This window comes from Pituophis catenifer, unplaced genomic scaffold (assembly GCF_029215685.1).
Source record: "Pituophis catenifer annectens isolate HBS135680 unplaced genomic scaffold, rPitCat1.0.hap2 SCAF_8, whole genome shotgun sequence".
NCBI lineage: Eukaryota > Metazoa > Chordata > Lepidosauria > Squamata > Colubridae > Pituophis > Pituophis catenifer.
Window position 1 is genome coordinate 66,166,065 of NW_027256888.1, and position 16,171 is coordinate 66,182,235.

General features: G+C 37.9%; 1 protein-coding gene across 1 annotated transcript in view; it reads right to left on the reverse strand.

The window, feature by feature from the left end:
* Positions 1-11,831, reverse strand: part of LOC139320485 (PDZ and LIM domain protein 5-like) — a 50,826-nt gene extending 38,995 nt beyond the window's left edge. The window contains exons 1-3 of the mRNA XM_070948828.1: positions 11,743-11,831; positions 9,619-9,759; positions 8,306-8,440 (exon numbers count right to left, since the gene is read on the reverse strand). Of these exons, the coding sequence (XP_070804929.1) occupies positions 8,306-8,440; positions 9,619-9,710 (227 nt within the window). The 5' untranslated portion in view covers positions 9,711-9,759; positions 11,743-11,831. The remainder of the gene's footprint in view (positions 1-8,305; positions 8,441-9,618; positions 9,760-11,742) is intronic.
* Between the last annotated feature and the right edge of the window lie 4,340 nt (positions 11,832-16,171).

The following is a 16,171-nucleotide window of genomic DNA, read 5'->3' on the forward strand; positions in this document are numbered from 1 at the left end:
CTGCTCCCGGTTCGGTCCGGTTCTATAGAATTGGTAGTAAAACTGGTGGGAGGCTCCGCCCACCCGCCACATCATCATGGCTTATCTGCGCATGCGCAGAAGTGCACACGGTCCCGTTGTAAACTGGTAGTAAAGATAAGTAGCACCCACCCCTGCACTAAATGAATGGTTCTGAGGTGAGAACTATCTATATTGCCAAAGCATGTAAACATGTGAATTTATACAGAAAGAAATGTGAAAAGTGGGCTCAGCCATGCTAGTAAAGCTAAACTCCTAGGCATGAAACTAGAAACTATGGGTATTTTAGAGGGAGGAACGGCTGAAATTTAGCCGAACAATTGGCTTCACATGAAACTTTTGATTTATGGCACACGCTATGCCTGTTGAGGTTGGCAGAAGTCCTTCTGTCAACATTTGCAGTAGACCTCACACACCAATAATATTGGAACTAAGGCGTTCATTACCAAAACAGAGAACATTTTGAGTTCCTGTGGCTGCATTCCCTCTGGGTTTCCTTCCAGGGTTAATCTTCATATTATGCTTAAGTAATCGTGGAAATGTTATCAATAGGTAACATGTCGATTTTTTAAAAAATCAGCTACTTTCTAGAGCAGTTTGCTTTCTAATATAATTCTGTGCATTGGAGATTGATTAATGGATCGTGGTGTAAGAGAAGAAAAGAGCACAAGCATTGGGCATCTGTCAAGTTATCATATCCAGCAAAAAGATACCAGAGTTCACATGAGGGCAACTGGATATATTTTTCAAGTAAAAGCTATTTTCATCATTGTGAAAGAGTTCAGAGGGAGGGAGGGAGGAAGTTCTCTTTCTTCTGCTCCAAATCCTTTGGAGCGCAACAGGTTATTCAATTTAAATTCCTATCTGGAACTTCAAAGTCTCCATCAACCATTTAGAGTATATTAATTACTGTATTTTAATCTAATCACAATTTTGCTAACCATAACAGATGGACTATCTGTTAATTTATCTAAGATCCAACTGCAATATGCTAGCGCGTTTTCTTTCACCCTTCCTCTGCACAGACACCTTTACATCTGGATAAAGACGAAACGTATGATAAGTAAAAGAATGAGAATCCATGTCATTCCAGCCCTATGAATTATTCGGATCCACCATGGCGCTCCCCAGCCAGAACAATGGCCTTCTTCCAGTTTTACATTTTGCGTTCTACATCTTGCAACCTTTGAACAGCATGGGAAAAGACAGAAATGAAAACTCTCTGGTTGGCTAACCTGTTTCCCTGAAAATAAGCCCTATCTCAAAAATAAGCCCTAGTGTTTTTATGCATGCGCCTAATATAAGCCCTATGCCCAAAAATAAGCCCTATTTAAGAGCCTGCGTAGCCACCCAGGCGCCCATTCCGTCTGGTTACTCGCGGTGCCGTGTGATCTGTCCCCGTCCACACACACACACAAACACAGCCAGCCGAGGGTTAAGAAAGTACTTGGCATGCACACAGGTCGTTATCTCAAACTTGGCAGCAATATAATCACCGTCTGCCAAGAGCTTTTACTGCAATAGATAACATAAATTACATACGCATTGCAAATAGTCCAGCAAAAACAATATCCCTTTCGGCAGCTTCAGACGTTGTTCAAGTGACTAGCCAAAGTTCGTTTTTGTTCGTCACGGAGTTTTACCAGCCACCACCCTCTCTTATATAGTCTCTGGGGTGTGGTCCAGTGACTCAGTTCTAATCCCTAGCACGCCTCCTTAACTGCTGCAACCGTTTATCACGCCTTCGTTGGCGTGCATCCAGGAATGACGGCTCTCCTTCGCTCTCATCCGAGACACCTGGCTCCTGGCTAATCTCCTCTCCCTCGGCCGGCACCTGAGACAGTGCCAGAGGGGAGGAGCCTGGAGAGGGAGGCCTGGCTGACTCCTCTTCCTCATGTTCGGAGCTTTCTTCCTCCGATGAGATAGGCTCAGAAGGCGGGGCCACAACACCGTGGCCACGAGGCAAGCCAGGGGGTGGTGGATCTATCCCACGTGCCCCGCACCGGCTTACCTTAGGGCTCCTGCAGCCAAGCCATCTGTGCCCTGACACCTGCTTCATGGTGGCAGCACTGACAGTCATGTGCAGCAGAAGCCCACGTGGCTGCCGGCCCACTTCTTCTGGTTGCTTATGGCCGCAGCGGAGCAGGAGACTAAGTGGTGTGTTGGTGCCACGGCCGCAAGGCAAGGCAGGTGTCGTAACAGTAACAGAGTTGGAAGGGACCTTGGAGGTCATCTAGTCCAACCCCCTGCTGACGGAGGAGACCTGGGATTCGAACCGCTAAACTGCTGACCTTTCTGATCGATAAGCTCAGTGTTTTAGCCACTGAGCTACCTAGGAGAATGGGTGGTCTGGCTGCGGAGGCCCTGAGGTAAGCCGGTGCCAGGTGCGTGGGGCAACTCCACTCCCTGCCTTGTGGTGGCAGTACTAGTGCGCCGTGTGGTCTTCTGCCCCGCCATGAGCAAGCAGAAGAACTGGGCCTCCCATATACAGGGGAAAACAAGACCCAGTCTTATTTTTGGGGAAACACAGGTGCATCACATATAGGAAAAGAAATAAAGAGAAGCAGAGACACACTGATTACTTTCTTGATAAAGATTCCTTCTTTGCATTCCTAAATTACCAATCTGAATTGAAGCTGAAAAGTAGGGGTTCTCTACTCTGAATGGCCAACTTCAAAAGTGGCCATAGACAAGACAAAATGTCAGTGTGGTCAAAAAAAATATTAATCTGAATTAGTTTGAGGTTTCAGGCCCCCTTGATACTTGGGCTATGGGTCCTCACTACAATGGTCTTCATTTCTTACCTAACTAACTTTATTTATAGCAGAAATTCATGTGTGAACAAACTACCTCTATTTCAATAACATAGCACTTGTATCTGAAGCAGGGATGAAATCCAGCAGGTTCTGACGGGTTCTGGAGAACCGATAGCGGAAATTTTGAGTAGTTCGTAGAACCGGCAAATATCACCTCTGGCTGGCCCCAGAGTGGGGTAGGAATGGAGATTTTGCAATATCCTCCCCCCAGGAGTGGGGAGGGAATGGGGATTTTGCAGTATCCTTCCCCTGAAGCGGGGTGGGAATGGAGATTTTGCAGTATCCTTCCCCTGCCATGCCCATCAAGCCGCACCCACCAAGCCACACCCACAGAACCAGCAGTAAAAAATTTTGAATTTCACCACTGATCTGAAGTTATATGTGAAGTTACTGTATTCATGGTTTCAAGATAAAGAAATTTGCTTTAAGTTATCAAGAAATCAAATCAAAACTAAGTGTAGCAGTCTGGCAATGGACTACTAAAAAACATCATTAATGACATTTAGTATATTTTAACTTAGCTACAGTGACTAATAAATTAGAGCAATAGAGACACGTAAGTCAAAGTTAATGAGATACATGTGAACTGAACCCTATCCTAGCTACTTTCCCATTTGTTGTATCTCCCCCAGGTAGAATTAAATTTATCAAGCAGATACAGTTTTCCAGATAATAATTTTTGTTTCATTTCCCATTGTCCTAAAGTATAATATTCTTTCTAAAGAACAAGTCTTTTAAAAGGGAACAAAGAGACATTCTGTCACTTCCCAAGTCACTTAAATTTCTGTGCATCAAATTCAGGAATTAAGATCTAATGCAATGCAAGACCATATTGCTTTTTAGGGAAGAAAGACATTTTAAGATGGAGAAATTTAGGTTGAAGACTGACTTAGATTCCAATTGTGAGATATTTAGTAAGCCAGATACCTCTTCCCTGCAAACTATCAAAACCTATTCGTCCATTTTCAGAAAATAGTCAGACATCTGCTAGGGGTGTACAATCTAAGGAAGTGCCAACGTTTCAGTAGGACCACCACTTTGGTTTTTATATGTCATAATTCTTCTAGGTTAGGCCCTCTGCCAAGAGGAGTTGGCTTCCCCATAAACAGTCTGGCCTGGAACTGGCCATGTTGCTGTATTTTTTCCAAGTGAATGTTCCCAAAATTAGAAGATTTCCAGAAATAAGTAAATTACATAAACGCAAAATCCTTAAAATGGAAAACTGATTCAATGACCTTTGCAAGCTAAAGACACACACAAAGCCATTACCCAATATGATGTGTGTGTTCTGATTAGTCTTCTCAAAAAACATCTCCTACACAAGTATTTTTAAAAGCTGGTGTCTAATATACCAGTATCTAGTATACATCTAGTACAAGGGTGTCAAATTTAATTTCATTGAGGGCCGCATCAGGGTTGTGTTTGACCTCGGGGTCCAGGGTGGGCATGGCCAGAGTGGGCACAGCCAGCTTGACATCACTTGTCGGAGGTGTCTGTGGTGGCCCGAGCGTTCTTCCAGTGAAAACGGGCACCTGAGCTCCGATTTTGGCCGTGACGGCCTCCTGCTGCCCTCTGCCACTGAAAATGGAGCTCGGGGGGAGGGAACTGTGCGCAGACCCCCCAATAAGCTGTTTTTGTTTTTTCAGATACATAAAGAACGGTTGCTGGAACTGGGCATGACTAGTCTGATGAAAAGAAGGACTAGGGGTGACATGATAGCAGTGTTCAAATATCTCTGTGGCTGCCACAAAGAAGAGAGAGTCAAGCTATTCTCCAAAGCACCTGAGGACAGGACAAGAAGCAGTGGGTGGAAACTAATCAAGTAGAGAAGCAACTTAGAACAATTGATCGGTGGAACAACTTGCCTCCAGAAGTTGTAAATGCTCCCACACTGTTAAGTTTTTAAGAAGAGATTGGATAACCATTTGTCTGAAGTGGTGTAGGATTTCCTGCCTAAGCAGGAGTTTGGACTAAAGACCTCCAAGGTCCCTTCCAACTCTGTTATTCTATTTCTATTTCTAAATGGCCATTGATTGAAGCTATCCAGATTTCTTCAGTTTTAAGAGTTAATGTGGAATCAACTTTTGAACTAAAAATTAAAGAATGGCCTCACTTAAATCCATCTTAAAATACATCTAAATTGTTATTTTTGAAAGACTTACTTTAATAAAATTTTAAAATATCCTGTGTTTTGCAATTTGTTGAATTTTAAACAAAGGAAAGTATTCTTAAAATATAACCATCGTTTCACAATGTTTGCGCTTGTGAGAAAACTATTTGGAAAAATTGCCTGGATATGGCAACATAAAAAATGCTTAGAGTGCTAGACTCACAAAAAACACAAAGATGAAATTCTACAGAAGAGATTCGTATTTCTCTCCTTATAAATAACTGTAAAATTATAAAATTAATATTTACATTGCTGAAGGCAACATTGTTCTAGCAGAATCTAAAGTAAAAGAAAGAACAGCTAGGCATATGGAAAAAAAATAGAAGTGGGGAAGATAAATAAGAAGGCAAAATGACACAAGATTGTTTTGCCTCCTGTACGGATAAAAAAAATCTGAAAATCCAAATCATTCAAAACTATTATGTCTTTTTCTCAGATACAGAGCATTTTGGAAAAGCAGCTTTCTAACATAATTCCAAACAACAAAAATACTTTTTTTTGTATGAAATTAAAATTTACGAAGATGCCAGTAGGATCACACGTAGTCCTCAACTTACAATCGTTCGTTCAGCAACCATTTGAAATTATAACGGTGCTGAACGAATGGAGCGATGTCTGCTTCCCAAAGCCATTGTAGCACTCCAACAGTCAAGATAGGAAAAGGAAGGAGTGTTAGATACGTTCACTGCCTTGAATTATTTGTAAAAATAATAAAGGCAGATTATTATTTAACAAATAAAATAAAAATGAAATACCTATGGGGAAAAAAACCAAGGATTTTGGAATAGCCTGTGTATATTTTCCAGGACTATTATTGAAAATCTTCAGAATTATCAAAAATCTTTGGGGCAATCTCAATCATGCAACCCAGGCAAAAAGGTCTAAGACTATTTTTGAGCTGTAAGAGAATAGAGTAGAGTAGAGTAGAGTAGAGTAGAGTAGAGTAGAGTAGAGTAGAATAGAATAGAATAGAATAGAATAGAATAGAATAGAATAGAATAGAATAGAATAGAATAGAATAGAATTCTTTATTGGCCAAGTGTGATTGGACACACAAGGAATTTGTCTTTGGTGCATACGCTCTCAGTGTACATAAAAAGAAAAGATACATTCCTCAAGAATCATAAGGTACAACACTTAATGATAGTCATAGGGAACAAATAAGCAATCAAATCATATTAGGAAAAAGTCAATATAAATCGTAAGGATACCAGCAACAAGGTTACAGTCATACAGTCAAAAGTGGGAGAAGATGGGTGATAGGAACGATGAGAAGATTAACAGTAGTGCAGACTTAGTAAATAGTTTGACAGTGTTGAGGGAATTATTTGTTTAGCAGAGTGATGGTGTTTGAGAAAAAACTGTTCTTGTGTCTAGTTGTTCTGGTGTGCAGTGGAAGTGGAAGAAACAATTCCAAAAACAAGAATGGGCCAGGGATGGGTGGGTGGGAGACACCATGTTGACTCCCTGCAGAATGTATATTACACAGAATAGATTGAAAACATCTGCACTGTTTTCTGATCTTGATTCTACAAGCAACTGGACATAAGTAGTGGTTTACATTCAAATCTGTAGCAACATGTAAATAATTCTGTACCACATATCAGTTTTTATCCACCTAGGGTTTTCTTGAAACACACATGGGCATGCAAACTTTGTATGCAACAGTCATCTAAAAGGCGTGCCTAATGCACAACTCGATGTTTTCTGGATGTATCTACAGCAAAATTCAGGAAGAGCAAATGAAGAATTGTTTCTCAGAGTCTTCAAAGATTCACTCAGTTCAAAGCAGCCATCAGCAAGGAATACGAAACTACAGAAGATATTGCAGTGGTCAGAAGCATATATTGTATGTGCTGTCAGAACATGGCAGATATAACTATTAGTTAAAAGGCACAGGCCATAAAGTTTATGTTTGGTTGATGTGTTGCTTTCATGGCAAAATTGCATTTTATAGTTGAAAACAGTTGCACTATTTTCTTATTCATTCACAAGTAGAAAAGGTTTTTTGTTCTTCCAAAGTTTTCTATATCTTGCTATTGTTAAATACAGAGAGTAGCATTTTCATACATTATGACGTTAACTCAAAGGTAACATGAACGCAGAATTGGAAAGGATCATATACAAAGGTTTACGCAGAGAAAGAAAAAAAGAAAGAAAGAAAGAGAAAAAGAAAGAAAGAAAGAAAGAAAGATAGATAGAAAGAAAGAAAGAAAGAAAGAAAGAAAGAAAGAAAGAAAGAAAGAAAGAAAGAAAGAAAGAGTGACTTTCCACTGATATGGAAAAGATACGAAGGTTTTTAAAATTTTCACAAAATAAGCTTTTATATGTTCACATTTGGATAATCTGAATAATATGTACTTATGAAGCATTTTAACAGTGAAATCATCCAAGTGTCTCAAAGGAACTAATGTATTAGACACAATAAATGAGCGAGCTGCATCTAAATCATCAAAACCTCTGCTTTGTTGGTTAAAATAAAACATGCCAGAAAAGTTGGTTTCTCATGTTATCATAGCTGTGGTCAGAAAATATGACACAAAGCAAAATTCACCATCCCACCAGGAAACGTGAAGCGCTTTATGGAGTAGGTGGCAAATGTGTGAATAATCTTTTATTTGCTGTCCCGTTTCCCAACTATTGCAGTCAGACTAAGTCAGAAAATATCAGGGGAATAGGAGAAAAAAAGGCTCTCTGTTCTAAGAATACTTCTTTAGAACAACATGTGGTTTCCACACTGGAGGAATTCTGCCAGTACCTCAGTCCAGACCTATTGATTCCACTCTAGTAATATTTTCCCACCTTGGAGTTAACTGAAAGGTCATACTTTTTAAATAAGGCGAAATGGTTCTGTGCCATGAATCACATCATAAATTCAAAACGAGTTGGAAGACCACCACCAACCTAAAATATCTTAAATTAACCTGATTTGAATAACATGACTGGTACCAGCAATGGACACGAGCCATTTATAAAACATTTTGCTATAATGACTGAAATGTTTTAGCACAGTCTTAACATTAAAATGTGACTTTTCTCTCCCACTCCATTAGTCCGATACAGACACTGTGCTAGTAGTGAGTGACTGCTACTCATGCACAAAAGTTTGTGTGCAAATAAACCAGTGACATACCTTTCTTGGTTTTTAAAATGAAGAGCTTAAGCAAAAAGAAATGTATAACTTTTACTACAATAGTGTAAGTGGGATTGAAATGCAAAACAATCCAAAGAGCTAGTGAGTTAGATACAAATATGAGGATGAGGTAGAAGTGGCCCAGACAATTTGCTGTACTTTTACTACCTCCGTTTCCTTTGTACTTCCAGAACACTTGTAGATTTCCTTGATGGCCTTGTGCTTTCCAGAAGTGGGGGTTTAATAATAGGAGTAATGAGAAGAGCATCCAACAGAGAACGATAGCTACTACTATCTGGAAGTCTAGTAAGTATTTAAAGAGAAAATAGAAGGAAATAGTTATCATAATGAAATAAATAGAAAGCTATTCATGCTAAAACTGAGAAGGAAAATAGCCTTTTTCATTTTCTAGTTCCTCGATACTAACATTCATTGCTAGTCAATCAACCAACCAACCAACCAACCAACTTATATTATCAAGTAAGGTTCCCTGATCTTGGATAAAAGAATCTGTACCTCAGATCTCACTAAAATCTTACTAAATCTGCAAAAGTCTCCTCATCCTGGTTTTTTTTCTTGACATATTAAGCACATCAATGAAGACATGTTCAATCTAAATATATCTTGGCAAAATATATTACTGTTTATGAGAATTATGAACTTGGAAATTATATATGATGACCTAATGATTTCATGAAATACTGCACTATTATTAAAATACATAAAGAAAGCTTTAGGTTCAATTTATACTGATTCAATCCAGGGCCTCTTCCAATTTCCCAGGTAAACTACCAGCTGGTCCCTTGACGAAGCGCTAATTGGGACCAGCCCCACTTAGCTTCGGAGACTGCCTAGCTAGAATTATATGCCAACAGGATAATTCGGATTTCAGCAAAATTGATATGTCAAAATTAGAAAGTTGGATCAAACAGTTATTTAAATTTCAAACACGGAGGCTGCTCAATTACCTTCTTATGAATTCATTTAAATAATTAGAATGATTCCCCCTTATATCCTGAGTATAACTCCTTTACAAAATCTAAAGACTTGAGTTTTTGTTCAGATCAATTCAAGATAAAATCAGAATTATTATAAAATCCTACTCACTGGGATAGAAAGGGTCAGATACATACATGTGTACATATATGTGACAGATTATATTAGTGGATACAATTTTCAGTGGCTGGCACTGATGATGTTACCTAGCTTGGGTAAATGAACTGTCTGAAAGAAAATAACCAAGTTCTGAGAGAACCAAGGACCCCACAATTTTCTCTACTGTAAATGTAATTAATTGCTCTATTCCAAAAAAAGGGGGCATAAATTGAGACTTAATCACATGATCCAACACTGAATTAACTGCATTAAGAATGCTAGCGCATATTTCGTATCTTAAAAGTACCCAGAACTACATCTCACATATTCCTGTGCTTCTGTGCTATTTGAGCTTCTCTGATATTCCTTTCCGACATAATGTCTACCTGGAACGCATCGATACAGCGGCAGATACAGCAACAGCAGCACTGCTCCTAACATGTTTTGTTGCCTTCACTGGAACTGAAGTGAAGGGCATTTGAGGACGTGTTAAAAAACTTCCCAATGGATTTTCCGATAGCAATGTCCTATGATACAAGGTTCAGTCCAAAGGAAGAAAACAAAACCAAATCTGAGATAATTGTAGATAAGCAGAGGTTATGCATACAATTTCAAAACTAATCTGAAAGGTATAGCAGCACACCAACGTACCAACTTTTTCAGAAACATTGATAAACTGTTCCTTAATAGAAACATCACCTTGAAATTTGCCTATGTTAGCAAGTGTATAAGTCAGAATCTTATATTCTTGTATCCTTCTACCTTTGACATTTTTGGAAAATTGCATTTAGGTTGCCTGAAGTCTTCCAAATGGCTAGCATTAGAAACATAGCTTTATAGACTTGGTTTTCCTAATTTATTCAGTGGGACCTATATCCAGTTAACGTGTAATAGACTTCGTTTTGCAGCCTGAACAGTATTGCTTTGAAGCGCATTATTAAGCACTGATCTTAATAATGTAATCTCTTTTTAATTAAAAAAAGTGCATTGGATTATGATTGAAATACATGACCCAAATACCAGCCTGGGGAACTGGCTGGTGTTACATATGTACTAATTTAAAGCATCCTCATTAGGGTGTTGAAGCATCCGTTATTTATATACAGTAGGTGTATGATTGGAACTGCACTAAGCCAGTACGACAGTATAAGAAGTCTTCAACTCCATAGTGAATATAGATGTCAGTCTAAGTTTACACAATCCCCAGCTTAATTTCAGAAATCCTCTATAATAGGGGTGTCAAACTCAAGGCCTGCGGATGGGATCTGGCCTGCAGGGTGCTTAAATCTGGCCCACAGAGAAACAGAAAAGCACTAGCATGCAGCCCTCCTAAGCTCCATTTTAGCTGGCAGAGGATTGCAGGAGGCTGTCCCAGTTGAAAACGGATATTGGGAGCCCGTTTTCACTGACAAAGTGCTCGGGCCCCCATCATGAGTGATGTCAAGCTGGCCACGCCCACCCTGACTATGCCCACCCCAGCTCCCCGAGACCAAACACAACCCTGATGGGGCCCTCAATGAAATAGAGTTTGACACCCCTGCTCTATATCATTTATCAATTCAAATATTTAGAAAAATAACTGTCTTCTGGAAGCTAGCTGGAGAAGGAGGAAGAAATTGAGCAGAAAAACAGTGTAGGGAAAAAAGAAGATATGGGTTTGATCCTATCTATCCTTTCACTTTGATTCTGCCTACCTGCCAGATGTCAGGCACCAACAGATTAGTCTGGATGCTTTGTGAAATTTTCATAGCAGAGAAATAAGGCTCTTCCATTGTTACTAAGGTGTGGGAGTTTGAATGAAGGGATTTTTTTTTTATCATTCCAAAATGAAGAACAACATCTAAGCTACATGTTTGCATTCTTAAATTGTAGCTTGAAGTCAGCACAAAGGTCTCGTCAAATATATATATATATTTTTAAAAAGCATGCAATCTCTGATCGCTTCCCCCGCGTTTAACATAGCACATTTTATTTCAGATGATTTGGATCAATACTTAATAATGTTTAAAGAATAATTCACTTCAGGTGTTTAAAAATGTAGCTGACCTCTCACAGACAAAAAAAGTAGTAATGAAGAAAAACATATGAAGCTATGCTGAGCAACTCTCTCTTAAGAAATTCTGGGAGTAAATATAATTTCAAGATGCTGCCTTCCCAGGAAAAAATCAATATACTGTAGGGAAGGTTGCTACTGCTTAGTATTAAGTTTCAAAGAGATTTATTATATTGAGTTTGTTTGGTGAAGGACTTACTGCTACTGAAATAATAGTCATTCATATGTATTTTTTTTACTAATATTTTATCTTTACTGAAGATACTTGTATGTGAGCATGCCGATACTCCGGAAGGTAAATACTGTTTTTTAATCTCTGCCTTGGTAGAAAACTAAGATAGGCAGATAGTAGCTAGTCTTCTGCCTTATCATAACTGCTGCACACAATTATAAGATAAACAAGGAGTCTCCAAGTTTTTTAAGCAAATCTTAATAATGCCAGGATATGAATACCTGCCAGTAAATGGAGGCTCCAATGTAGATGTCTCAGGCTGGGCTGACGAAGCAGATGCCATAGAAGCAAGAGAAAGTACTAGTGGTTCAAATGTCTGGGTTCCCACAGTACTCATCATGGGTAGATTCTTTTTATGATCAGCTTCATTTGTTCCCAGCTTTGGAACTGGGGCAATCAATTCAGAAGACCGAGTTTTTAGTCTTCTTGACCTTAATCAAGAGTTAGGTTTAAACAGACACTATATTAGCTGCTTAAAAAGTAATAGCTGGGAAAATTAAAAAAAAAAAAAGAAAGAACTAACAAACATTGAAGGACCTGTGATCTAGAACAGTCTTTCCGAACCTAAGCACTTTCTGGATTTTAAAGGTTCCCACAATTCTCTCAGCAATGGTCCTATTACTGGGGATGCTAAAAATTAAACTCTACCAATATGGACCTCCTGCAGATTGGAGACATATGAATCTCACATTTAAGATTATCAAATGTTCTTTCTTTCTCTGAAAATAATCCACTTTCTAGGAAATAAAAGAGAATAGAATCATGGTTTCTATTTCCCTAAAATTGGATGTTACAATCCTTTCACAAAATTTGATAGGTAGGAGCACCATATCAAGGTCAGTTGACATGCCACAGAAAGGTCATCCAGATATTAGTAAAGAGGAACTAAACTATATGCTTCTAGGAGGGATACTTTTTTTCATCGAAAATTAAATATACATGATATGCAACTTTTTTCTTTATACAGGAATTGATACTGATGAAATGGTAACTTATGGTTTTTAATAGCAATTTATGAATTTATCAAAGAAGTTTATATCTGTATGAAGGGGCTGACATCTTTATTTTATCTACAAAGGGCCACAAACTTATGATCTCAAGGACTGTGTAATACTCTACCTACAGGTTTATTCTTTTTACTCAATAAACTGCTGCCATCTGGTGGAATAAAACACCTTTAGTAGGATGAATATTACAAGACATTACTAAACCTCTAGCAGCCTTTTAATGCTCCTTTCTACATTTTATCACACAAAATTCTCTTACAGGCACAGAAAAAATGCAGAGCAACCCCTCTCTGTAAGGGTAGCATGCAAATTGTCTTGTGACAACAAATGTGTCACAAGAAAGAGGGAAAAAAGAGCAATCAAACAAGATACTATTTAAAAGAAAATAATTTTATCTGTCTTTTCCTTGGTTTTCCAAGGTGACAAACGTTTTGCTATCTTAATAGTAATTCTCGTGGATTTTAAAAATGGAATTCCTGCACTTAAGACAGGATTGGACTGGATAATTTATAAATCCCTTCCACAATATGCACTCTATGATTTTACAAACAGTATCCAATTTGATAGATTTGAAACTACCTAGCAATAACTGATGTTGTTTTAGACACAGTAGCTACTTGGCTGTTAATACTCATAATATGGATGGTCACAGGTGGATGAGGTGCACACTTGGGTAAGGCTTCCAGAGGATTGTTGATAAAAAGTTCTCTGAAGAAAAAAATGTACAGTACAAATTTAGAATATAAAGTTTTCTAACATTAGCTATGGACTTACAGTGCAATTAAAATTGATTTGACCTTAAATATTAATATTTGTATTGTATTTTGGTATAACATATTAGATAGATGGATAATGTATTTTGTATGTAATTCTATATCATATCAAGGAGTTACTTCAACAATTATTAAAATAAATTGCTCCTTTACAAAACTAGCTACATTTATCTTAAGCTTCCTCAAATATTTGGTCAACACTGAAGGTAATATGCTAGGTTATCTCCAGATTTACTCATTATTAAAAAGGTAAACATTTGAATCAACACAAATCATATTGATGGCATCCATTCAAGGATTTTTTGGCAATACCAGAAGGAGTTTGCCTTCTTCCAAAGTAATTTTTTAATTTCCTAGTTTAGCAGAAAATCTTTAAATTCCCATGTGGTTCAAGTACTACTAAAGCTGACTCTACTAAATTTTTGAACTAAGTCAAGATTGGGAAGGCACTGCTACCTATGGAGACTCCATATTTAGATTACCTTTACTGGAACAAATGAAAATTAAGTTATGCCTACCAAAGTACAACTGATTTAAAAGACTAATCTTATGTTTGATTCCACGACTGACATTTCATTTTCTAACTATTGTATATATCTCTTTTAGAAGTGATGGAATTCCTATCGATGTTCATATACAAATTCAGAATAATACAATATTCCCTTCAGATTTTTGATTATTATTATTATGGGATAATATTTCCTAATAGTTTATGGAATTCTACCAATAAAACTGTTCTTCAAATATAGGCAATACATCATGTAATAGAAAAACAAGGTGAATGAAGAACATATTATAATATATATTGAAGAAACCATGAAGTATTTACCTCCTGAGAGATGGAGCAGAGAGGTTAGGTCCCGATAGTGTGGTAGAAAAAATGGTAGTAAGAGCTGGCTCTATGGTCACAGAACTAGTTGAATTTGCTTCTGCCCTGTTTCATGGAAATTTGTTTCCATTCCATCCCAAATCAGAGAATAAGTCATATATTCAAAACAAATTTTTCAAAATCTACACCTACACATTTGTTTGAGTTTAGAGTGAAACACTTGATTAGTATCCATGCTAATTTTGAAGTTTGCTGCATTTTATAGAGTTCCTACCAATCTTTTAAAACAGTCAAAACTGAATAGATACATACAATTCAGATCAGTGTGAGCAATTCAATAATTAATTTGATAAAGTAACACAATCCTCATGATGCCCAGCTTTATTTTACATTTGAATGTTCTGAAGACATTCTCAAAATACTGGAAGTTTCAATAAAAATGCAGCATGCAGACCTAATCATATTTAGAACAGAAATTGTTTCATCTAACAGAATCTGAAAAAAAGCACACATCATGTCACTTTGACACATTAATACTACTTTGTGCCTCCAGTTTAACCTCACAATAGAGAAGTATCAAAAACAATCTATTTTTTTTCTTAACAACTGAGATCACAATGTTTCTCTTGGTCTTCTTTACCATTTAGCAACTTTCCATGCAATAAGCACAAAATATATGCAGAGTTATTGTGTGGAGCAGTGCAGTGGCCTAGAGGTGGAGCTCTCACCTCACAATCAGGAGGCTGTGAGTTCGCTCCTAAGTGGAGGCAGATATTTCTCTCTCTGGGCACACTGAGAATATATCTGCTGAACAAAACTCCGCATTGGCGACAGGAAGGGTATCCAGCCAGTAAACACTCTGCTAGCTCCATTCAGTTGCCCAGACTCCACCCCACAAGGGATTATGGGGTCGTTAAAAGATGATGATGATATGAAGAGTTATTGTGTGTGTACATGCCATCTGTGCAAAAAAGAATCAACTGTAGCTTTTCCCACAGCCTGGAATTTAATAATTGGTAGTAAAGTGATGATAATGGTAGTAAAGTGATAAACACAATGCTTGGACTCCCAACTGTGATAATTACTTAATCAAAAATACCTGTGACTTCTTGATATATTATTAATGGTTATATTACTACATAGTGCAGATGAGTTTTCATAACAAAATTTAGTCATGAGTGTGACCTGTGAACTGATGGAATCACAAAAGAGGAGCCAACCTTTGTGGTTGCTGTTGTGGTGGTGATGGTGGTGGTGCTGATTGTTGAAATTCTTCAGGTATTTCACAGATCTGAGTAGCTTCAGAATGGGAGTGCTGAGTTTCTAATCCATTCATTAGATCTCTAGATATGATTTATATGTAATAATAATACAGAGTGCTTGTGTTTCAAGTCTAGCTACTGCAGAAAATATAACTTTTGACAGAATAAAAACAACAATAGTAGGGCAATCAATCACATTACAGATTATTTTAAAAAAATCTTAGCTTTAAAGAAAAACAAAATTAATGTGTGTTCTGCCCTACAAAGCAAGAATATGCAATCTCTCTCTCTCTCTCTCCCTCCCTCCCTCTCTCTCTCTCTCTCTGTGTGTGTGTGTGTGTGTGTGTGTGTCTCCCATAGATTATTGCAGCAGCCATCAGTAGGGAAAGTTATATCCATCTGCATATGATTCCTGGCAAAATAGCTTTAGAATAACTGAACCTGGTAAACAGGGGTAAAGCACAGTCAAATATTATCATAAAAAAGAAAGAAAACAATGGTAGAAGCAATAGCAATAGCAATAGCACTTAGACTTATATATCACTTCATAATGCTTTACAGCCCTCTCTAAGTGGTTTACAGAGTCAGCATATTTCCTCCAACAATCTGGGTCATCATTTTACCAACTTTGGAAGGATGGAAGGCTGAGTCAACCTTCAGGCTCAAACTCCTGGCAGTGGGCAGAATCAGCCTGCAATACTGCATTCTAACCACTGCACCAAAATGGCACCTGGGACATAGCAATGGTTTGGGACATAAAGATCTAGGGGAATTAGATTACAG